The sequence below is a fragment of the Lutra lutra genome, chromosome 6 (genome assembly GCF_902655055.1).
Source record: "Lutra lutra chromosome 6, mLutLut1.2, whole genome shotgun sequence".
Lineage (NCBI taxonomy): Eukaryota > Metazoa > Chordata > Mammalia > Carnivora > Mustelidae > Lutra > Lutra lutra.
This window is the reverse complement of record NC_062283.1, coordinates 107,377,326-107,402,117: the sequence shown is the minus strand read 5'-3', so window position 1 is coordinate 107,402,117 and position 24,792 is coordinate 107,377,326. Positions and strand designations below refer to the sequence as shown.

At 38.8% G+C, this 24,792-nt stretch overlaps 1 protein-coding gene across 16 annotated transcripts in view; it reads left to right on the top strand.

Moving 5' to 3' along the window:
- SNAP91 (synaptosome associated protein 91) overlaps positions 1-16,771 on the top strand; it is a 153,490-nt gene extending 136,719 nt beyond the window's left edge. For all 16 annotated transcript variants that reach the window (XM_047733217.1, XM_047733213.1, XM_047733215.1 and 13 more), the window contains 4 exons: positions 8,388-8,471; positions 9,123-9,227; positions 13,293-13,395; positions 15,357-16,771. In XM_047733217.1, the coding sequence (XP_047589173.1) occupies positions 8,388-8,471; positions 9,123-9,227; positions 13,293-13,385 (282 nt within the window). In that variant the 3' untranslated portion in view covers positions 13,386-13,395; positions 15,357-16,771. The remainder of the gene's footprint in view (positions 1-8,387; positions 8,472-9,122; positions 9,228-13,292; positions 13,396-15,356) is intronic.
- The last annotated feature ends 8,021 nt before the right edge of the window (positions 16,772-24,792 follow it).

Here is a 24,792-nt window from a genome sequence, read left to right as displayed (position 1 = left end):
TATCTGGGCTCTGTTACCTGTAGCTGGTTTCCGGGACTTGTCTCCAAGTAAATCCCCTGGGGGAAGGGGAGCAGGGACAGTTTCTAAATAGGTCCTTACAGTATACCTCATGTATAGGGGCTACCCAGGGGAAAATGAGTAATTCCCCAAGGTAGCCTAATCCACTGGCTTCAACACTATCTGCTGATGAAGACAAAAGCTAGCAAGCTGTTGGGTGGCCAGGCTGGGGGGAAGTTACCAGGAAAGGCAGGGTAATCTAAAGGTAAGATTTGTTGTGTAGATTTCCAGCAGTGTCTTGTCCATTGATAAGATCTTCCTGTGATACAGGTGACCTTCTCTTCCTGGTACAGTGGGAGAGACCCTGACAGACAGATGGACATTTCCTTTGTAATGTAAATGTCCCTTACAGAAGTTCTGTACTCTACTCTGTTTTCAGAACTTCGACTGCATCTGCTGCTTCTCAAGTATTGCAGTATTTTTTTTAAAATTTTTTGAGATAAAATTTACAAAAACCCTAAATTCGCCATCTTCACAATTTTAAAGTGTACAGGTTAGTGATTTTTTAGTATATTTGCAATGTGGTGAAACCATCACTATTATCTAATTCCACGGTATCTCCACCACCCCAAAAAGAAACACAGCCCCTCTTCAATTTCCTCCTCTCCCTCTCTCCTGGCACCTAATAATTTACTCCATTCCTATAGATCTGTCTATTCTGGGTATTTCCATATCAGCGGACTCCTATAGTATGGAGGGTTTTGTGCCCAGCTTCTTTCACTTAGCACAAAGTTTTCAAGATTATCCATGTTGTAGCCGGTATCAGTACTTTCGTGCCTTTTTATGGCTGAGTAATCCATGGTTTGGATAGACCACATTCATCAACTGATGGGCATTTGTGTCATTTCCACCTTTTGGCTAGTAAGAAAAGTACTTCTTTATTTGTATAGAAGGTTGTGTGTGAATATATGTCCTCAGTTCTCTTGGGCATATACCTAAGAATGGAATTGCTGGTTCATGAGTAACCCTCTGTTGAGCTTTTTGAGGAACTGCCAGACCTTCCCGCAGCCACTTCCTTTTACATTCCCACCAGCAATATGTAAGGTTTCATTTAGGGTCTTGATAGGCATTTCCTTAATGACAAATGATGTTGAGCACTTTTTCATGTGCTTCTTGGCCATTAGTACCTTTTTTTTTTTTTTTTTTTGAAATGTCTTCACATCCTTTGCCCATTTTATGATTGGGTTGTCTTCTTATTGTTGAGTTCTAAGAGATCTTTTTGTACTCTGGATACTAGATACTTATTAAATATATGATTCACAAATATTTTCTCGCATTCTATGAGTTGTCTTTTTATTTTCTTGACAGTGTCCTTTGATAAATTTGATGAACCTTAATAAACTCCAGCTTACCTATTTCTGTTTTTATTCCTTGTGCTCTTGGTGTCATATGTAAGAAACCGTTACCTAATCCACAGTCTTGAAGATTTACACTTATGTTTTTTCCTAAGAGTTGTATAGTTTTATCTCTTACATTAGCCCTTTCACTATTTTAGACCCATTTTCATATATGATGTTGACATAGTGTCCATATTCATTATTTTGCGTGTGGAAATCCAGTTTTCCAAAAAACACTTATTAAAAAAAATGTTCTTCATTTATTAGTTTTGGCATCCTTGTCAAAAATCAGTAGACCATAGGTGTCTGGATTTATTTCCAGACTCTCTATTCTGTTGTATTGATTTATATGTCTGTCCTTATGCCAGTACCATCACTGTTTCGATGTAGCTTTGTAGTAAATTTTGAATGCAGGAAGTGTAAGTCCTCCAAATTTGTTCTTCTTTTTCAAGATTGTTTTGGCTATTCTGGATCTCTTGCATTTCCATATAAACTTTAGGTTCCAAGTGTCCATTTTTCCAAAAGAAGCAATTGAAATTTTGATAGGGGTTGCACTAACTCTATAAAGCAACTAAGAAAAATTGCCATCTTAATCTTAAATTGTCTAATCCTTGGACACAGGATGTCTATTTATCTAAGTTGTTTTTTATTTCAACAGTGCTTTAATAAATTGTCTAACAATGTTTCAACAAGTCTTGTCCTTTTTTTTAAAGTTTATTTATATATTTATTTTTAGTAATCTCTGTACCCAATGTGGGGCTTAACCTCCCAACTCTGACGTCAAGAGTTGTACACTCTTCCAACTTAGCCAGCCAGATGCCCCAAGTCTTGTATTTCTTTTCTTAAATTTATTTCTAAGTATTTTATCTTTAGCACTACTGTAAATGAATTGCCTTTGTAATTGTATTTTTTAATTGCTCATTGATAGTGGACAGTGAACTGAGTTTTTTATATTGATGTTATATCATACAACTTTGCTGAACTTATTTATTAGTTCTGGTGGTTTCTTTTGTATATAAATTACTAAGGATTTTCTATATATAAGGTGATGTCATCTACAAGTAGAGATTGTTTAATTTCTTTTTTTCTTTCTCGATGCTCTTTCTTTCTTTCCTACCTGATTGCCACAATTAGAACTTCCAGTACATCTTTGTCGTCTTAAGGAGAAAGCTTTTAGTCATCCACTGTTAATTATAATGATAGCCGTGCATTCTTTGCAGATGCCTCTGTTCAAGTTGAGGGATTTCCCTTATAATATTAGTGTGTTGAGTGATGTTTGTTTGTCATTTTGCTTGTTTTGTCATGAAAGGGTGTTGGATTTTGTCAAATGCTTTTTCTGCCTCTAGTAACATGATTATGTAGGGTGTTTTCCTTACATTCTGTTAATATGATGTATTACTTTGATTGAGCAAACCTTACATTTCTGTGATAAATCTCACTTACTTATGGTATATAATTCTTTTAGTATGCTGTTGGATTTGGTATGCTAGTATTTTGTCAAGAATTTTTGCATCAGGGTTCATAAAGGATATTGGTCAGTAGTCTTCTTCTAATGTCCTTATCTAGCTTTGGTGTCAGGGCAATACTGCCATCAAAGAATAATTAAAAAGTGTTCTGCCAGTTTTTTTTTTTCCTTTTTTGTATGCTTGAGAAGGATTGATGTTAATTCTTCATTTTACATTTAATAGGATTCACCAGTGAAGCCATCTGGTTCTGGGCTTTTCTGTGGTGGAATTTTTTTATTGTTGACTATATTGCCTATGCTGCACTTTTTTTTATACCTAGAATTTTGTACTTCCTGATCCCCTTCATCTATTTTGCTCATCCCCACTCACCTCCCCTCTGGCAACTACCAGTTATACATATGTAAGAATCTGTGTTTTTGTTTATTTATTTGTTTTTATTTTTTTTTAAGATTTTATTTATTTACTTGAGAGAGAGAGAGTGAGAGACAGAGCATGAGAGGGGAGAGAGTCAGAGGGAGAAGCAGACTCCCTGCTGAGCAGGGAGCCCGATGTGGGACTTGATCCCGGGACTCCAGGATCATGACCTGAGCCAAAGGCAGTCACTCAACATACCGAGACACCCTGGTGCCCCTTTGGTTTATTTTTAGATTCCACATTTAAGTGAAATCATATGGTATTTGTCTTTCTCTGTCTGATTTATTTCACTTAGCAGATACCCTCTAGGTCCATCCATGTTGTCACAGATGGCAAGATCTTTCTTTTTTATGGCTGAGTAACATTCCATTTCATATATATTCCACATCTTTTTTTCAAGATTTTATTTATTTATTTGACAGAGATCACAAGTAGGCAGAGGCAGGCAGAGAGAGAGGAAGGGAAAGCAGGTTCCTCACTGAGCAGGGAGTCTGATGCAGGGCTCGATCCCAGGACCCTAGAATCATGACCTGAGTTGAAGGCAGAGGCTTAACCCACTGAGCCACCCAGGCACCCCCATCTTTTTTTTTTAATGGATGCTTAGGTTGTTCCATATCTTAGCTATTATAAATAATACTGTAATAAACATAGGGGTGTGTGTATCTTTTTGAATGAATGTTTTCATTTTCTTGGTAAATAGTGGAATCACTGGATCATATATTTTTTTAAGATTTTATTTATTCTTTTGACTCTTAATATTTCTACTTTTAATTTTCTGAGGAACCTCCATACTGTTTTCCACAGTGGTTGCCCCCATTTACATTCCCACCAACAGCATGTGAGGGTTCTCTTTTCTCCACATCCTCACCAACACTTGTTATTTCTTGTCTTTTTGATATTAGCCATTCTGACAGGTATCAGGTGACATCTCATTATGGTTTTAATTTGAATTTTCCTGATAGTAAATGATGTCAAGCATCTTTTCCTGTGTCCACCATCTATAGGTCTTCTTTGGTAAAATGTCTATTCAGGTCCTTTGCCCGTTTTTTAATCAGATTGGGGTTTTGGCTGTTGAATTATGTATGTTCTTTATATATTTTGTATTAAGCCCTCATTGGATATGTTATTTGCAAATATCTTCTCTCATTCACCGGGTTGCCTTTTTGTTTTGTTGATTTTGATTTGATATCCTTTGCTGTGTAAAAGGTTTTTATTTTGATGTAGTCTCAAGTTTATTTTTGCTTTTGTTTCGCTTACCTAAATAGACATATCCATAAATATGTTCCTAAGGCCAATATCCAAGAGATTGCACCTATGCTTTCTTTTAGGAGTTTTATGGTCTCAGGTCTCACATTTAGGTCATTAGTCCATTTGAGTTTATTTCTGCAAATGATATAGGACAGTGGTGCAGTTTCATTCTTTTGGCTGTAGCTGTCCAGTTTTCCCAACACCATTTATTGAAAACGCTGTCTTTTCCCCCATTGTATATTCTTGTCTCCTTTGTCATAGATGAATTGACCACATCGGCATGGGTTATTTCTGAGCTCTCTATTCTGTTCCATTGATCTATGTATATCTGTTTTTGTGCCAGGGCCATACTGTTGGTATGGAATTATGAAATCTGGGATTATGGTACTTCCAGCCTTGTTCTTATTTCTCAAGATTGCTTTGTGTATTTGAGGTCTTTTGTAGTTCCATGAAAATTTTAGTGCTTTGTGCTCTAGTTCTATGAAAAATACTATTAGTTGTTTTGTTTTTTTTTAATAGGAATTGCATTGAATCTACAGATGGGTTTGAGTATTATGGACATTTTAATAACATTAGTCCTTCCAGTCCATGAGCAAGGTCTATCTGTTTATATCATCTTCAATTTCTTTCATCAATTTTATTGTTTTCAGAGTACAGATCTTTCACTTCCTTGGTTAAATTTATTCCTAGGTATTTTATTCTTTCTGGTATAGTTGTTTTCTTAACTTCTCTTTCTGCTACTTCATTATTAGTTTAGAGAAATGCAGCAGATCTCTGTATATTGTTTGTATCCTGTGACTTTGCTGAATTCTCTTATCAGTTCTAATGGTGTTTTGGTGGGGTCTTTAGGGTTTTCTATATACAGTGCCATTGGTGAGAGTTTTTCTGCAAATGGTGAGAGTTTTGCTTCTCCCTTACCAATCTGAACACCTTTTATTTCTTTTTCTTGTCTGGTTGCGGCAGTTAGGATATTCAGTACTAGTTGAATAAAAGTGGTGAGAGTGGATATTCTTGTCTTATTCCTGATCTTAGAGAAAAAGCCTTCAGTTTTTCACCATTTAGTATGATGTTAGCTGTGGGTTTTTCATATATGGCCTTTATTATTTATATGTATATATGTATATGATGTATATTCCCTCTAACTTTGTTGAGAGTTTTTATCGTCAACAGATACTGTATTTTATCAAATGCTTTTTCTACAGCTGTTGAAATTATCATATGGTTCAGGGCTTTTTTGATTGCTGATGGAAGTTTTTTGGTTTCTGACACAGTCTTTTTCTTTAGCTTGGAGAAATTTGACTATTTAGATTTGTTATGACTTCTTCAATTAGTTTTTATTGTCTCTGCTCCCGTATTTATTATTTCCTTCTTCTCCTTACTTTGCGTTTAGTTTCTTTTTTTCCAGTTCCTCAATGTGGAAATTTAGGTCATTGATTTTAGATCTTTCTCCTGCATCTGGGCCGTATGTTCTCGTTTCTTTGTATGCCTCAGAATTTTTCGTTGAAACCTAGACATTATGAATCTTATCATGTGGCAACTCTAGAAATCAGATTCTGTCTCTTCCCCACAGGTTTGTTGTGGTTACTTTGTCGTAGTTGTTGTTTGTTTTGTTGTTTTGTTGTTGTTGTTGAGTGACCACTCTGAACTAGTTCTGTAGTGTCTGTTCTTTATTATGTGTGACTATTAAAGTCTCTGCTCCTTGAGCTAAGGGGTCGGCTAAGGATTAGATAGCTATTACTGAAATTCCTTGAATCAGAAAATCTCCCAGTCCTTGCAGAGAGGGGCTTTGAGTTGGGACATGTCTGTAGAGTCAACCAGGCAGTTTGCTGCTCTGCCTTAGCCATCACAATCACTGATTGCTTGGTCAAAGCCTCAAGGTCAGCTAGAGGCCTTCTCATTTCTTTCCTGAGCACGCACAGAACCCTGGGCCATGTGCATGAGCTTCTGAACTCCCAGGAGTATGTCTGCACTTTTTACACCCTTAATCCCCCAAACATCTCCTTCTCCAGACTTCCTCCAAGCTTTTTGTTTAGTCTACTATTTGCCCTGTTATCCGTTGCTTCAGACAGCAACAATTAAAACATTTGCCTGTAAATGTTTTCCACAACAACTTCAGCACCAGGTACATTCCCAGTTTGGTGAGAGAAAGACAAGTCTTTGAGCCAGTCTTTCCAGGGAGCCACCCAGACGAGACAAAATAAATAAATATATTCTGCTCCCTCTGGTACTATTACTGAGAATGTAAGCTGTTATTTTCAAGACAACAGCTGAGCTGGAGAACAGTGGATGAAACAGGGTAAGTTAAGATGCCACAAAGCTCACTATTCTTGCCAACATCCAGCTGGTTTTCTTGAATAAGTACTTTCCTGGTTGCTGCAAGCTTTGAGTTAGCTTTGAGTTCTAAAATAGTTGATTCTCATAGTTGTTGGCTGTTTTTCCACTGACTGTACGGATTGGGGAGAGTTTCAGAGTTCCTGACTTCACCATTTTTGCTGACATCACTATAGTATTTTCTTTTTTTTTTTCATTAGGATTTTGCTTTAATGATTAAGTTTAAGGAATTGCAGTAGGGTTAGTTTTTTGGGGTTTTTTAAAGGTTTCATTTATTTATTTGTCAGAAAGAGAGAGCGTATAAGCAGGGGGAGTGGCAGGCAGAGGAGAGAGGGAGAAGCAGGCTCCCGCTGAGCAGGGAGCCCAATGTGGGACTTGATCCCAGGACTCTGGGATCATGAGCTGAGCAGAAAGCAGATGCTTAACCGACTGTGCCAACCAAGCATCCTGGGTTAGTGTTCTAAACATAAGGGAAATATTTGGGGGCCTTGTTGTATGAGTGAAAACTATAAAACCTGTACCTGAAATGGGATATTTGTGCTTTTTATGTGTAGTCTTCTAAATGCTTCCTAAAACTAGAATTAATTTTGACCCTTGTGCAAATATATAGCAGTCAAAAAGTCAGAGAGAATGGGGCGCCTGGGTGGCTCAGTGGGTTAAGCCGCTGCCTTCGGCTCAGGTCATGATCCCAGGTCCTGGGTTCAAGCCCCATATTGGGCTTTCTGCTCAGCAGGGAGTCTGCTTCCTCTTCTCTCTCTGCCTGCCTCTCTGCCTACTTGTGATTTCTCTCTGTCAAATAAATAAATAAAATCTTTAAAAAAAAAAAAAGTCAGAAGTATAACAGAAAAAGAATCTAAAAATGTGGAAAAGGAGGGGTGCAAGGGGCACCTGGGTGGCTCAGTTGTTTGAGTGTCCGACTCTTGATTTCAGCTCAGGTGTGGTTGTAGGATCAAGCCCCATGGTGCTGGGCATGGAGCCTGCTGAAGATTCTCTCTCCTTCTCCCTCTGCCCTTCCCCAACTCGTAAAACACACACACACACACACACACACACACACACACACACAGAGCGAGGCAAATGGAAACCAAACATTGATAGATGAATGAAGGCACATTCTTCATATGTCTACCCAGTGTCTGTAGGAGCATATAACGAGAGGAAAAGACAAGCTTGGAGAAATTTGACTCATTTACAGTGAGGGTAGAGGAGAAGCTTATAAGGAGGTAGAGAGGAAGCCCAGTGCTGTCAGTAAGCTGCAAGCCAGGGAGCTAGTGACAGCACCACAGCTGTGAACATCAAGTCAGCAACCTTGTTCGTAGCACTGGCATGGTGCTAGAGCCATTTTTTAAAATTTAAAACTGAAATATGCTATTTCTTTACATAGCCACACATATTTAAAGGGGCATGCATTTTAAAATTATATTCTGTCATTTTAAAACCAAATTATGTTGGTTCTTTTTGTTTGTTTTTGGTTGTGTGTGTCTGTGTGTGTGTGTGTGTGTGTGTGTGTGTGTTTTGTGGGTTTTTTTGGTAGCAAGGAGCTGTACCTCCAGCCAGTTCGGTTCCTCCTGTTGCCGGGGCCCCATCTGTTGGACAGCCTGGAGCAGGGTTTGGAATGGTGAGTGACAACCTGCGCTAGAAATTGTAACTGACATTTCTGAGGCCTTTGCCAAATCCCAGATTAACAAATACAGCTACAGAATATAATTCTTCCCCAAATGCAGTAATGTAAAATTTAAAAAATAAAGTCATCTATGTTAGACATTAAAAAGTCTGCACATTACATGATAAAGTCAGCTATAAAATACTTAAATTCTGTCATCAAAATGATTTCTGTAGTATATAGTTTTGTCATTTTTGGAGTAGTATTTACCAAACACATTCTTAGCTCAATCATCAAAAGCAACTCTTAATCACTATACTAGGACTTTTCATTTATCACTTTTATCACTACCAAATTTTAGAATCAGTTTCCATAAATAAACAAGGTTTTACCTCCTCAGAATCATGCTCACAGAAGACAAATAATCACCAGCAAAGCATGGTTGGGAAAAGGCTGATAGGTGGTCAGCCAGACTTCTACTGTACCACCAGAGATGGTGATTCTCTGCCATCTGTCAGCCTCACAGTACTCATTGTTCAAAATTACAAGTTATACTTTCTCACAGACCTGCATTCCTCACAAATTTTCAGAAACATCAAAGACTTCAGTGTCCGGGCATTCCCATAGTGGATTCCACTCATGCTGTCAACCGCTCTCCCTTTGCAGCCTCCTGCTGGGACAGGCATGCCCATGATGCCTCAGCAGCCAGTCATGTTTGCTCAGCCCATGATGAGGCCACCCTTCGGAGCTGCGGCTGTACCTGGCACACAGGTCAGTTTTTTAATGTCCTTTAACATTATAAGTATAAAACTGCCGTGTGGTAAACTGTTTAAAAATGTTTTTACCTGATATAATCCTCCTATCTGTTACTTCAGAAGGAAAGAGGGAACGTGGAAGACAGATTACCAATAGTGTGAGGTTCAGAGGAAAATGATAGCAATAACTCACTCTCCTAAGTCCCTCCCTCCTTCTCCTACTTAATTCAGAATAGTTCCTGAGGACAGCTAGATGTTTGAAGTATCTGTGCATTCAGTCCAGAGAAATGAGTACTTCTGATCCATAGTTTTATCATGTGTTCCCAGAACCTTGTAGCCAAATTCAAGGTTAGGGACACTGTCCTCCAGGCTGCCCGCTGTGCCCAAGAACTGTGAAGCTAACAGCAACGAGTTTGCCAAACGGCAGAGTCTAAGGGAGCAGTCCCTACAAGACTCTGCGCACCTCAGACACCAGCCACAAGTCTGGGAGTCCCAGGGGCTACCCCTTCACTTCAGACCAGCTGCCTACAGATTTGCAGGTTCTCAATAGCCTACGACAACTTACAGAACTCAGGAAGGCATGAAATTTATTACAGTTTTATTAGAGTGAAAGGATACAAATTATATCTAGCCAAAAGAAGAGAGGTGCAGGGTGAAGTCTGGAACTGGGAGGGTTCCAAGCAGGAAAGTTCTTTGTCTTCAAGGATGTGTTACTCACCTGGCATCCATGTGTAACAATACAGATGCAGTGTTGCCAACCCAGGAAACTCACCTGCACTTCAGCGTGCAGAGTTTTTATTGATGTTTCCTTATGTAGGAATGATTGACTGAATTATTGCCCGTGTGGTTGAACTCAACCTCCAGCTCCCCAGGGTTGCTCGAAGTCAGGCTGATACCACTTGGCCCCAAGATCTAACACTCTCATTACATTGTTGGTCTTTCTGGTGGGCTAGTCCCCAAGATCTAACACTCTCATTACATTGTTGTTCTTTCTGGTGGGCTAGTCCCCACCCTGAGGCCTCTTGTTAGCGTAAACCATCAGGTGGTTCCAGGAACCCACCCTGAATAACAAAGACATTCCTATCACTCAGGAAGTTCTGAGGGTTTAGAGGTTATCTACCAGGATCCAGGACAAAGGACAAACTTCTCTTAAGATGAGGCTGAATTTCTTACTATGAAGAGGGTAAAACATACACTCTGTTGAACTGTTTTGCTGCTAATAGTGATAGTCATGCCCATGAGTAACCAGTTCTTGATTCCTCTTGTAAATTGCCTAGCCAAAAACTGTTTTAAGGTGGAGGTGTAGGTAGAACCAAAGAGGTTTTTATCATAAGAAACTGACATGGATGGAGTCACAACACCACGTTATGACTTTACTAGGACCATGCCCAGCAAACCAAAACAAAAAACTCAAATATATTACAATGGTATCAGTAAATGGTTTCACTTCTGAAATATTTTTTGTGAAGATTTATTTTTTTATTTTGAGAGGGGAGGGGTGGAGGAAGGGTAGAGGGAAAGAATCTCAGACTCCCTGCTGTGCAGGACTCGATCTCACAACCCAGAGATCCTGATCTGAGCGGAAATCAAGAGTCTGCTGCTCCACTGACTGAGCCATCCAGGGACCCACTTCTGTGGTATTTTTTACTCACCAAATGGGTGTTTATATTGTTATCCACAGGATTCCTACTTTAAACTTTCTGAGTTTTGCTTCCTTTAATCCTCTCCAAAATCTATTGTCTGCCTCTTCCCAAATCTTACTTTGGCTGCTTTACATTAACCCTTCGAAAGCCACAGTGACCAGAAGAGACAATGGTAGGTGTTCAAAGAGATAGATTTAGAATGTGAGAAACCCTAGCCTTCAAGGCTATACTCAAAGCACTGGCTTCATGAGAAATTTTCTAGTCTCCTCTGAGACTAATGAACCCTGCCTTTTATTGTTTCTGAGGGGGGGTGAGGAAGGTTTGGGGGATAATCATGGGGGTTAAATTTAATCTAGATATACTTAAAATTCTAAGGATCTCATTTACTATGAATGTTTCCTTGATGGTTAAATAAATCTATGATTATTTAAGAGCTTTTTGAAAAAAGGCTGGACATTTCTATTTTTATTAATTTAGAAGAATAATATTAAGGTTTTTAAAATCTTACTGTATTTTGTGCACTAAAGGCTTTAGAAATAAATTAACACAATTTTATTAAAGTAGCTATTTTCCTTGCATGATATTAGTGTTATGTAGCATCAGTTTACTTAATTCAAAGAATGAAAATGAAACATAGATAATATGATGAAAACAGTGTGTTAAACAATTAATTGAATTTATCATGATTTAGGAAATGGTATGCCGTATTTATAAAAGTTTTAGATTACATGGGGCGCCTGGGTGGCTCAGTCAGTTAAGCATTTGACTCTTGATTTGGGTTCGGGTCTTGATCTCAGGGTTGTGAGATCAAGCCCTGTGTCAGGTCAGACTCCACACTGGGTGTGGAGCCTGCTTAAGATTCTCTATTGCCCTCTCTCTTTGTCCCTCCCTCCCTCTCTAAACAAAACAAAACAAAACTTAAAGTTTTGTATTTCCTATATTAGAGAAGCAGCAGAGGTGACTATACTAAATAGTAAAATAAATAGGACTTTATAACTTCAGAATACAAAATACTGTTGTACTGTTTACCATTATTGATGCCTAGACTAGTCCACTACATCTCAGTTGATTGGTATCATCCTTAATGATGTTGTCATCTCAACAAATGATTAATGATGAATCAACTCTTAAGTTTCTTTTTTTTAAGATTTCGTTTATTTGTCGGGGTGGGGGGGAGCACGAGCAGGGGGAGTAGCAGACAGAGGGAGAAGCAGTCTCCTCGCTGAGCAGGGAGTCCAGTGTGGGGTCCCAGAACCTTGGGATCATGGCCTCAGCCAGAGGCAGACACTTAACAGACTGAGCCACCCAGGCATCCCTCAATTCTTTAGTTTCTTACCTTCCAAACCACTTTAACCCTTGCATTTATCTTTTCTGATCTTTCTATAAAGAATGATTCCTATTTTTAAAAATGGAAATTTGATTGATAGGTAGTACAGTCAGTAGTTTCTGGACATGGGAACAAATCTAAAAATCTTTCTCGAGCTCTGTTTGCTGAACCAATAAAAACGTACATTGCTACCCCCATAATCCCAGATTTCTGGGATTTCTATAAGGTATAAGCATAGGAGAGGAATAGATGCAAAAGATCTGTGTCAATTATTACTCTATACAGATCACATGACCTTTTTCAAGCCATCATTGCCTAACACTCTTGCAGAAGCCTGTTTCCAAAGCTTATGTCTGTCACACAATGAAATAACTTAAGTATTAATTAAACAGAAACAAGGTAAGTTAATTCTTTGCTGCTTTTGCCAGCAAGTGTAATATGGTTCTTTCCTATAACATTTAGTAATTAGTCTTCTTTGTGAGCTGGACAGGAAATATTGGAATTTAGTGACATTCACACCTGGGAAACTCTTTCCCATTTGAAATAAACAGTGCCTCCAAACTTGACCAGTTTTCACTTAAAACACTTCATGTAAAATTCACTATATTTAGCTAATAATTTAAAGTAATTTCTTAAGTGACTTTCTGTAAGTTATTTTCTTTCAAAAGTTTTTCCCTCAAACTCACTCTCGCTATAAGGAAGAGTCATTAGAATTTCTTTATTAGTTTAATAGTACTAATAACTCAAAGTAAAAATGCTTTTGTGTAGAGCAGTTGATTGTTGTGTTATTGTACTCTATATTCATAATATCTGAATGTGACTAGTTTGATACATCGTCCCTAATTCGTATCCATATGGTTGTGCCAGAGTCCTCAAATATTACTTTGGCTAGATCTGATGTTGAAGAATTTCAAGAAAGCCAAAGATCATTTAAAGTGTACTTTATGAAACCAAAATTAAACAACACTATCGCTGAGTAGAACAAAGTAGATTTTGTAAACCTTTAGCCATCTCATCTTCTGCATGTTTGTTTTCTGTGGTATGTGCTCTGCCTAATGCTTGTCTCTCTGATTTCTATTTCTGCTGTCTTGGGCTGGCTTTTCTGCACTAGCTTTCTCCAAGCCCTACACCTGCCACTCAGAGTCCCAAGAAACCTCCAGCAAAGGACCCATTAGCGGATCTTAACATCAAGGATTTCTTGTAAACAATTTAAGGTATCTAATATTGAGCTTTTCCTGTGGGCTTGTAATAATGACGTTGCAATGCTTAGCTTTTTCAGGTATGGTATTTGTACTTCTATGCTTTGAACACATGTATGTAATAATAATAATAATTTGAGTTGTTCATGTTTTTTAAATCAGTACTAAAAGCCATCAATGAATTATCAATAAATTTTTTAAAATCTTGATTAATTTATAAAACTAAGAGGGAGAAAAGCCTCCAAGTTGTTCTAAGAAGCACAAACATTTTACTGATAAAGCAAAAAGTTGCCCAAGCTAATCGTTAAATTAGGAAATTACCACTGTATTACCTGATGACAGGAATTTATAGAAAGCTAACATCTATTACACTGCATTTAGAAACCATCTAAAAATATATTTGGCTGCAAAACTGTATTTTTTATTTGTTTATCCTTACTTGGCCTCATCAAATAAAGATCAGATTGTTATGCTTTGCAACTTCTGCACTCAAGCAGAGTTTTAAATTTCTAACATTCTAGTTCGAAATCTCTAATATGATTTATGACGTGACTAATAAGTGATTTATGGAAGGAAACTGATAAAGGAAAACAGTTTACTACTAACTCCAGTCCCTAACAAGTGGGTAGATTCTGAACAGGTACTTGCAGAAAGTGGATAAATAGTAATAATGCAGCTTTTCCTTCACACGGTACTTTTCATACCCACTTCTTCCTCATGAGCTCCTTCGTTCTTCTCAATGGGAAATCAAGCTCTGTGACATAAACTAGCAAGATACTTCTTGTCTCCTTTTCACAGCTAAAGGAACTGATCCTTGGCATTGAGTGCTTTGCTCAATGTCACATATAGAAGAGAGGAGTAAGACTGTCAAAGTTTTGGGACCACTGTCCAATATAATTTTTTTATAATTTTTAATTTTTTATTAACATAATGTTAATAAATAAATATATTGCCTGGGGGAATATAATTTTTATTATGCATCTTACAACCTATATGTTGTAAGATGTATATGTATATATTTTAACTTTCTGTAATGCATACTAAGATTTTTGTGGATTCCTACTTGATTTTTTTTTTCTTATACAAGGTTAATGAGTTTTTCATTTTGAGGTTCTGACATCTCAGTCAAGTAATTCCTCCTTGTGCCTGACTTTTCTATTCCCTTTTGGGTCCGACTGGGCTGGTATAGGCATAAGTGAGACAGGGAGCTCTTCTTAGGTATTACAGGTTCAGAACTGACTAAGGGTACTGCCAGGAGCAGCCCTTTATCCACCTCTGGTTCAGTAAATACTGCTCTCGTCTGTGCCCAGAGCTCTGATAAGCGCTTGAAACAGAGATGCTTGAGATGGCTCCTGCCCTCAGAGGTTCCCAGTCAAAAGGGAGACACAGACTCATTTATGAAAAAGAGTTCCCCACGTGCCTAAGCCTTCACCCCAGGCAGATTCCCTGGCAGAGAGGACTGGTGAAGCAGGGACTGGTGTTCCTGAGGACGGGAGGAGGAGCTGTGATGTTTACAAAGGCGTGGAGTCTCCAAGGTCATCCCCCTCCTTCTCTTCTGTTACTTGTTCAATCGCTGAGTGACTCACTGAACACCATAACTGAAAACAAAAGAAGCCAAAAATAATGAAAATTGCTGCCACCGCATTTCCACCCCTGCCTTTTTTAAAAGGTGATCTGTTCTTGTTTAATAGTAGATGTCTCACTTCTGAGATTTCTAGTAATATCTATATTTCAAAATTTTGCCGATAGAATTTTTATCTAAAAAAACTGTACGTTAAGAGTTTTCCTAAAAACTTCTTCCTGGCTGAAACTTTAAGCAAAGAATCATGACAAGTATATAAATGTGCATTTGTTATAAAGAAACCTTTTGCATGAAGACTCTTCGTAGTAATTATGAGGTAAAACTACAAGCAAGGTAGTATGTTTGAGGAATGTGTAATGTTGTTTTCTAATTCAAGCGCTTTTTATCTTTACAGCTGCAATTTTTGTGACTGAATAGGAAAAAAATAATGAGTTTGGAGACTTCAAGTAAAATTGATGCTCAGAGTTTCAAAGTGAGCCACCAGTACCAAACCCAATGCTTACTCGTAACTTCTCTTCCAAAATGTGTAGCACAGCTGTGAAAGTGAACATTAGGAATGTGTACTACCTTAGCTGTTATCCCTACTCTCAAAATTGTAGTGTATTTGGGTTATTTGTGTGTTGTACGATGTAAAAACAATGAATGGATGTTTCTGATGCCTTTAGTGCTTTTCTGGACCTCGCCCATGGACGGATGACGCAGCTATTGTATGGTGAGCCATTTGGAAAGACGTGTCTGTGTTTTTGAGGGTTTTGATGTACATATGACTTTTGGACAAACCTAAACTCTTCCCATAAATTCTCTTTTTCTCTGTATCTCTGTTACATAGTGTGATAATATCAAATAGTAAGGAAAACACTCTTAAATATACAAAACTTTTTCGGTGTGGAGTACATTTTTCCAATCACAGGAACTTCAACTGTTGTGAGAAATGTTTATTTTTGTGGCACTGTATATGTTCAGAAATTTTGTTTTAAAAAAAATAGAAGGGTTAACGTCCATCATAAATATTTCTCCTTGAATCTACCTTATCAAGAATGAAAAAAAATCATATGGAAAGAATTCCATATTTAGTCACTACTATCTTGAAATGTATATTTTGATTATATTTGACAGGTTTTGCATCTAAATTGACCTATTTATTCATTCTTGATTAAATGCACTGAAAAGCAAAGGGTTCGTTTCTATCCCGTCCGTGAAAATGCAATTAGAGATGTGCTATTCAAATGATGATGAAGGCACCCCAAGGTATATGTGTAATTTAAAGATTACTGCAAATATTTTTATTTTATTGTGGGTTTTATGTACATCTGTTAATTTAGTATTTCTTTGTGTGTTCTGTAGACTAGTGTTCTTCCATCCCTCAACTGAGCTCAAAGTAGGTTTTGTTGTACCATTGTGATTAGAATTTAAACTAATTCAGAGAATTGTATCCTTTACTGTACATACTGTATTCTTTAATTTTTAATTTGTTGTCATACTGTCTGTGCTGATGGCTTGGCTTAAGATTTTGATGCATAAATGAGGTCACTGTTGATCAGTGTTGCTAGTGGCTTGGCAGCTTTTTGTAAAAACGTATTGGGTTGGAAAGGTGTTTGCCGATTTTTCAAATTATTTAATAGATGTCTGGTACCATTTAAAAGTGGTTGTATCTGAATTTACTGTGGGGATAACATACACTGTAATGGGGAAAAATGACCTGAAACCAATTTCAAAATGGCATTTCTTTCTATTTCAGTTTAAAAACCCAGTGCATGTACGCCCTCTGAGATGCAATAAACACCTTGAACAAAGAAAATGCAAACATAATCTTTCTCTTTTCGGTTATTTTTTAGAGAAAATGTCTGTTTCAAAGGACACACAGCATATACAAAATATTGAAAACTTAGTAACAGTCACAGTGAGAAATGCTGTTCATGCCAACGTAGTTCTGATTATTTTACAATAAATGAAAAACAAGGGGGGAAAAAAGAACATTTCAATCAGCTGTCTTTAAACTTGGGACTCCGTGGCTGCCGCCATATTTCAAAAAAGAAAAGGATCAACTTTCTTTTAAATTCTGCAAGTCTTATAATAGTTTTCTAAGAATTCTCCATGAAAGCTGAAGGATTCCAAGACTTGATAGTTTACACACACACACTTGTCTGCCCATAAACTCAGACGTAAAAATCTAGAAAACTGGCTGACTTTATGCCCATAACTCAATTGTGACAATGACTCAAAAGGTAGTCCGCTCTCAAAGAGAAGTGTTTCTCAGCCACAGGCATATCCTTATTTCTAAAACTTTCTTGCCCTTATCTAACTAGGATTTGTATCTCAAGAACTAACTTTCAGAGGCTAGTATCTGGTTATATATTATGATTTTTGTAGATTACATTTTGGTCATGTACTACTCTGTATGCATTTGTGATAGAAATGTGTTTGAGACTTTAAGTAGTTTTCAGTTTAATATTGGATTTTTAATCAGCTTTTTCTCCTCATTGAATGGCCCACAGGGTATAAATTCCTAATAGGTGAAACTGCAAGAGCATTGTTTTTAAATCGGACGCTCAAGCCTCGGTGGCAGTGAGGTTCTTGGTGGCCCTTGTACAATTGTCATATAGATGAGATGCTGAATGAGTTGCTCTGGGTACTTAAAAAGTGAATCTGAATTATTTTCAACATGGGTCCAGGTTAGCCACGATGTCCTTCTGCATGTGAGCCTGCCTTTCTTGCCTCACCTCTGCGTGCATGAGGCTGTGGGCACATGCACACAGTTTGTGCATGAGGCTGTAGGCACGTGCCCACGGTTCTCTACATCGCCACACCAGTCCTGAGGCAAGGGGACACCAAGCACTTAGCTGGCTCTCACAGGGCCCTCTGCCTGACATGACCTCCCCAAGTCCAGCAGTCCAGCTCAATCCCACTTGTCTGTCATGACTCCTCATCTCACTCTTATCAGCCCTTAAGGCACTTAACATATCATCTTATAATCATCTGTGACTGTGGCATCTGCTCTGGCCAGTTGTGAGCTCAAAGGCAGGAAACATTGCCAGTTCACATCCTCAGGGACTAGCACTTCCGTGGGGGCTGGGTTAAGTGTCTGCGGGATGAATACCAGTACAGTAGTTCTGAGAGGTGTCCCTTACCTGGACACTGCTGAGCTAGTACCATATTTCTAACTACTGAAGAATAACTCTCTTATGGACATTTATTGTCAAGTGTTAGTAGAGTTTTAATAGCTGTCAGCTCATTCTAATAGAACTAACATCCATTAAAAAGTCTTGAGCTTGGGGGGTGGGAGGTTGGGGCCACCAGGTGGTGGGTATTGTGGAGGGCACAGATTGCATGGAGCACTGGGTGTGGTGCAAAAATAATGAATACTGTTATGCTGAAAAAATAAAAAAATTTAAAAAAAAAATTAAAAAAAAAAAAGTCTTGAGCTGAAGATTTTGAGTCACTTTTTATTTGGTATAATGATAGCAAGTGATTCCTCCATATTAAAACGTCTCCTTTGTTCTCTTTTATGTTATTTGTTATACTTAAAAAAGAAGAAAAAGAAGAAGAAGAAGAAAGGCCAAAGACTTTTTCAGAGGAGTCATGGGGTTTGCAAGAGGAGGAAAGGAATACACATAAAAAGAAATGGAAAGTCACAGAAAGATAGTGTGAAAGCCTCCTTCTGCCTCTTAGGTAGATACCTTTAATAATATAGCCCCACATTTTTGTTGGTGGAAGAGGGGCATGCTCTGCCAGCAGTGATGATCATAGTGTTTCTTGTATGGAAGTCCTGGTTCAAAATAAAAATCAGTGTCATCTTGGTGGATAAGTCACATTGGTTTCTGTTTTCGAGGCAACAGGTTTTGTGGTAGTTTCTTGTGGATCCTCTTGGGCTTTAAGAAAATTTCAGTTTCAGCCTTGCTGACAGAAGATTTCACTACCACACGCATTATCTGGATCCCCTCTGTGAGAGGAAACGTGAGGGAGCCGTGTTGGGGAGTTAGTGACGAGGCCATTAACCGGAGCTAAACCCTCAGAGCTGCAGCCCTGCATCATCTGAGTTCATTTCCGTACATGTGTGTCCAAACAATTCTGAAGCCTAAAGGGATTCTGGAATGGACTCTGTAGTAGGTAACTCTGCATCTCCTTTACAAACTCTGGTTTCACTGCACCTTTGCACTTTCTATTGAGGCCCTCAAAAAGCTCTCGTTTATATGGGTTGTCTGTGTCAATGCTTCTGATGTTAGAAATTAAAATAGAGAAACCTTCAAATGTCTTTAATTCGTTTAAAAATAAAAATATTAAGGGCCACTTGGGTGGCTCCGTCCGTTGAGTATCTGACTCTTGAATTCAGCTCAGGTCATGATCTCAGGGTAAGTCAACTAACTGCATAATTTATAATTGTCTTAGTAAAACCTAAACAGGAAGTAAATTTTACAGCCTGAAAAGACTTATCCATTGGGCTCCACACTAACCGGTGAGTCAACTTCAGATTCTCTCTCCTCTGTGCCCCCACCTCCCATTTGCTCACTCTGGTCTCGATCAAAACTAAAAAACTGCAACTCACAATTCAACACAGAGCTGGGGGAAGAGTGTGTCAGCTGGGAAAGGGTGTCCCGGCAGGGCACAACACCCACCAGAGTTCCACTCAGTCTCCTAGAGACTCCTTCTTAGAGTTTCCAATACCTGATGATACTTTTTAAGAACCTAAATGGAAGTTGCTGACGTGATAAATGCTTTATAATGGAGTTAAGTCTGTCTACCTGGAGATCAAAAAGTTTAATAAATATACTTTGACAGTGATTTCAAAAAAAAAAAAAAAAACTAGTGATGACTGGAGATGGAAGATACTGTCGAAGTTAAATATAACCAGAAAACATGACATGGGCAGATGGTAGCCATCAGGGCTGCGAGAGTGAGATAATTTTGATTAATCACCTATGGCTGCGAGAGACCTGAGCCTGAAGCGGAAGCCAGGCCTGCAGACGGCAGCACCCAAGGGTCAGGACACAGAAGGGTCCTACCCAGCCAGGCGAGGGGGAGATAATCATCTTTTCATGATGGTGTCCTCTGCCATTAGCCCAATCTTGAGTACTAGATTCATCTCCACACACCCAAACATCCCATGGTTCGTTGCTCTCTTTCAGAGAACATCTCTGGGGTAAGTCAACTAACTGCATAATTTATAATTGTCTTAGTAAAACCTAAACAGGAAGTAAATTTTACAGCCTGAAAAGACTTATCAGTATATCCCAAGGAAATTTGGAATTTTTTTTTTTTTAAACTCTCTGCTATTTTGGGCCACCTGGATTTGGCACTCTATTGAAAATGGGAAATGGAGCTGTGACTATGTATGCAATATTTTAAATGTAAATTGAGGGCCAGATTTTTAGAACACCTATCCCTTCTCAAGGAAAAACAAAACCGTGGCTTCAAAGCCAAATTAAAAGGACCACTTAGGGGCACCTGGTGGCTCAGTGGGTTAAAGCCTCTGCTTTCAGCTCAGGTCATGATCCCAGGGTTCTGGGATTGAGCCCTGCATCAGGCTCTCTGCTCAGCAGGGAGTCCCCCCCCCCCCCTGCCTGCCTCTTTGTGATCTCTGTCAAATAAGTAAATAAAATCTTAAAAAATAAAAAATAAAAGGACCATTTAGTTTTTAGAACAGAGACAAAGGTGTGGTTGCTATGTGATTGACTTCAGAGTAAAATAGAGTCAAATGGCTTACTGGGTGGCTATGTGTTAACTAAGGGTTAGTTCACTAAGAAAACCACATGTTTGTTTCATAACTCTCTTGGCATTGCATTCTTTGTGTATGGATGTTATCAACCTTACTGATAGTCTACAAAAATGTTAAACATACATGTCTAAAAGTGAACTCATTAATCTTTTTCCTCAAGCCTAGTTTTTCTGTCCTGCTTGCTGGTCTTACCATCTACCTAGTCTCCCAAGTCTCCACTTCCATGACACGACACCCTCGATTCTCTCCTGCCTTCAGAGGGCTACTAAATATACTGAGCATTCTGCTCTCAGAAGGTCTCCCACCTTGCGCTCTCCTGCCATTCCCACTACCACTTACTTAGCACAGCAGCTCCAGTGGCCTCTTCCCTGGGCTCTTTGTCTCTAGTCTAATCCCTACCCAAACCCACCTGAATCCAGCCTTAAAAGTACTGCCAGGTTTCCTTCACAAAATACCCGTCTGATCACAGTTCTCTAACTTAAAAACCTGCATGAATTCCTGGTCAACTAGGTTAAAGTCAAAACTCTCTAACCTTGCATCCAAGTCCAGAAATCTTTTCAAGGCTCGAAGTCTAGCTTGGTAACCTCATTTCTTGCCATTCCCCACCAGTAGGAGGTGCTAATCTCCTATAGCAACAATCCTTAAATACTCACTGTAGCCTCAACACACCACTTCCATACATTTGCACAGGCTGTTTCCCCTCCCATGGATGCCCTCCTCTCCCCACAAATCCCCACTGATAGGTTGGCAAACTTCAACTTATCCTTCAAAACCCAACCTATGTGTCACATACTCTAAGAAACCTTTCTTGTTTCATATGTGCCTACCCTGAGAGAGTCAATCCTTTTAAATGTGTTCCTTCAGCACCTTATAAGAAAACCTTTTCCACACTACTTTTTAAAATATATGTCTGACTTCCTTAGTATGTTATGAATTCTTTGAGGAAGGGTAGCATCTAGGACTTCACTCTATATCCTATGTGCCTAAGGTTGGACTCAATCAAAGATTGTTGAATTATATTAAATTGATCTAACCTACATTGTGAAGTGGATTATAAATAAAATTATAGAGTATCTGATTTTCAGGAGGTATGTAAACTTGGATTTTGTCACAGATTGTAAAATGATCACATACGTTCGAGCTTTGTAAATTTGACTCATTTCTTACCATCATAAAACAGTATTATAACAATGTTGTTGCTAAAATATATTTCCACTTTATAAAAATACTGAAAAGAATACTATGTATGTATTTGATAGCTTACAACCACTTTTTTCCCCCCAAAGATTTTATCTATTTGACAGAGAGAGAGCACAAGCAGAAGGAGCAACGGGCCAAGGGAGAAGGAGAAGCAGACTCTCCACGGAGCCGGGAGCAATATGTGGGGCTTCATCCCAGCATCCCAGATCATGATCTGAGCTGAAGGCATCCCAGATCATCATGCTCAATCAACAGAGCCACCCAGGCGACCCTACCACCACTTTCATTACCAGAATCCTTGTGGTAGCTTACAGAACATGTATAAAGGCAGGTAAAGCTGAGAAAACATTTAACCTGTAAGAAAAAGACAAACATCCTCATGCACAAAGGGAGAGCTGTGGAAGGTGGAAGAACAATTCCTTTAGGAAACACGTTTATGAACGTGGTTCCCACACCTGGATGATCATCAGTGCTTGGAGAGCTTTATCAAATATAAATCTCTGGGCCTCACTCTGGGGGATTCCAGGGTAAATCTTAGGGAGGCCATGGAAACAGGCTTTCTAAAATAATTCCCTAGAGCATTCCAATGAGCAGCCAAACTTGGAAACCACTAGGCTAAGGGAAACCACTGAAAACCCAGAGAGCCACTGGAATCACAGTGAGTAGCTCTGTTTAAAAGTTACAAATGATTCCAGAGAATTTTAGAAAAGAGAAACTTTCTAAAGACTTCAAACTAGGAAAGCCACAAAGAGTATTTTGTTTCATCTCCTCTAAAAATTGAGACATTTAGTTACCACTCATAAAAAAGGTGGTCCATGTTACATTATGATACAATAGTTTCCACCCAAAGCCAAGCTTTAATTTGGGGGTATGTGCAGGAGAGAGATGCCGCCATCTGTGGGCCTACAACTGCCCAGGACATCCTTGCGTGGAACCACATCAGTCACATGGTGATCTACATGAAGTGGCACAGCTGCCCATTTGGTGGGTACAGTAGTGTCCCTTAGTTTCCCGGGCCACAAAGAAAGCCCTTTAAAGTAAATGTTCTAAGTGCAGCAGCAAAACACTAAATTAAGGTCCCGTCTCCAAAACAACATGTTTTTATTTTTAGGCAATTGCTTTATAAGGTGGTACTTTTGTTTGGCAGTATAATCTTGGCACCAAGCCTACGGTGATTTTTAAAAGAAAGCATAAACAGCAAGTTTGTAGGTATCGCAAAGAAAAATTCTTGAAAAATTTGAAGCTGTATCTTCTAAGATTGTTAGCTGCAAGTTTTTCTAACAGTAGATCCATTTAAAGTGGTTTTGAGGTAGAAAAAATTCATGTGTCCTCCCAGATCTACTATGTACTAGCGCATTCTTTTCTCCTATACCCTGAGATATATGTTGTTTTGTGATCGGGTATCTGAGTCATTAGCAATAGTTTAAGTAAACCAAAAATTGCAAAGTCTTGACTTCTGCCAATTAATGGCAGGAGAAGGGCTGGTAAGAGGAAGGCGCTTAGAGCCCAGAGGGACTTCCCCTTACCATCCAGAAGTGTCAGTACTGTAAGGATTACTTTCAGGAAATCCCTGAATTGCTTACCTAGTTTATAAGCTCCTTGATGGGCAGTTTTTAGAAAAACGTTAGGTTGTTAGCTAAACCCCAGTAAGCTGGAAGCTTGGGAGTAACATAATGGGGGTGAGGAGCAGGGAGCGCTAGCTTCAGAGAATGTGAGGTACAATACCCTAACCCTCCCAGCACATGCCCCACACACAAACTCCCTGTCTGCTGGAGAGATGATTGTTGACCTCTGCTCATAGGAAATGCCAGCCTTTCTTTCTTTTAATTATATCAGGGAATTTCTATAATTCTATAAAATTAACTGTATCAGCATATTATATTTGCTGACCTTATGTAAGGCAGTCTAGTGTAGTTAGACAATTAAAGGTATTTTATTACCCATCCCGAATGTTTTCCATCACACCAGAGTCGCTGTATCTCTCTGCTCTAGTGCGAAGTGCAGGCACACCTTGGATGCAGCTGTAGGATGGATTCTGAACCTGTAGTAACACATTAACATTCACGATGCACAAATATTTAGCAGTGAAGGAGGTTGGGGGTTCGAGAAAAGATTTGGGAAAGATATTTTTCTTGACTTTTGAGATTAAAAATTCTTTTGAGTATAAAAACAGGTCAATTATGTAGATCGCTGATATTTCTCTTAAATAAGACTTTTTTTTTAAAGATTTTATTTATTTACTTGGCAGAGAGACAGAGATCATAAGTAGGCAGAGAGGCAGGCAGAAGGAGAAGGGGAAGATGGCTCCCTGCTCAGCAGAGAGCCCAATGCGGGGCTCCATCCCAGGACCCTGGGATCATGTCCTGAGTGGAAGGTAGAGGCTTAAACCACTGAGCCACCCAGGCGCCCCCCCCCCCCCAATTTTTTTTTTTTAAACTTTGTTAACAGGGCCTCTGGGTGGGTCAGTCACTTAAGCATCGGAGTCTTGATTTGGCTCAGGTCATGATCTCAGGCTCCTGAGATAGAGCAAAAGTAGTTTCATACCACTCATTTTGGGCCTTGTATTTTTTTGTTATATTTTGGACACTTGAAATGACCCATTGAGGAAATTCGAGGTAGCAGATGTTAATTGCATGGCATATTACAAATTGCTGATGAAATTAAAAGTAAAATATATAGAAGAGTAAGGAAATGCGTGGTTATCAGGCTGAGCAGGGAAGCTTCCAAGCTCTGTGTTCGGTTGTGGGACCAGTTTCTGAAGTATTCCCTTTATCTGTGCCACTTGGGTGAAAGCGTACACACTTTTTCAGCCTATGAATCGATACATAGAGGATTTCAATGACATAAATGTGAATTTCAGTATTAGTAAAATGTTAACCAGCACTGATGGGAACTGTTAACCAGCCTCCATTTGGTA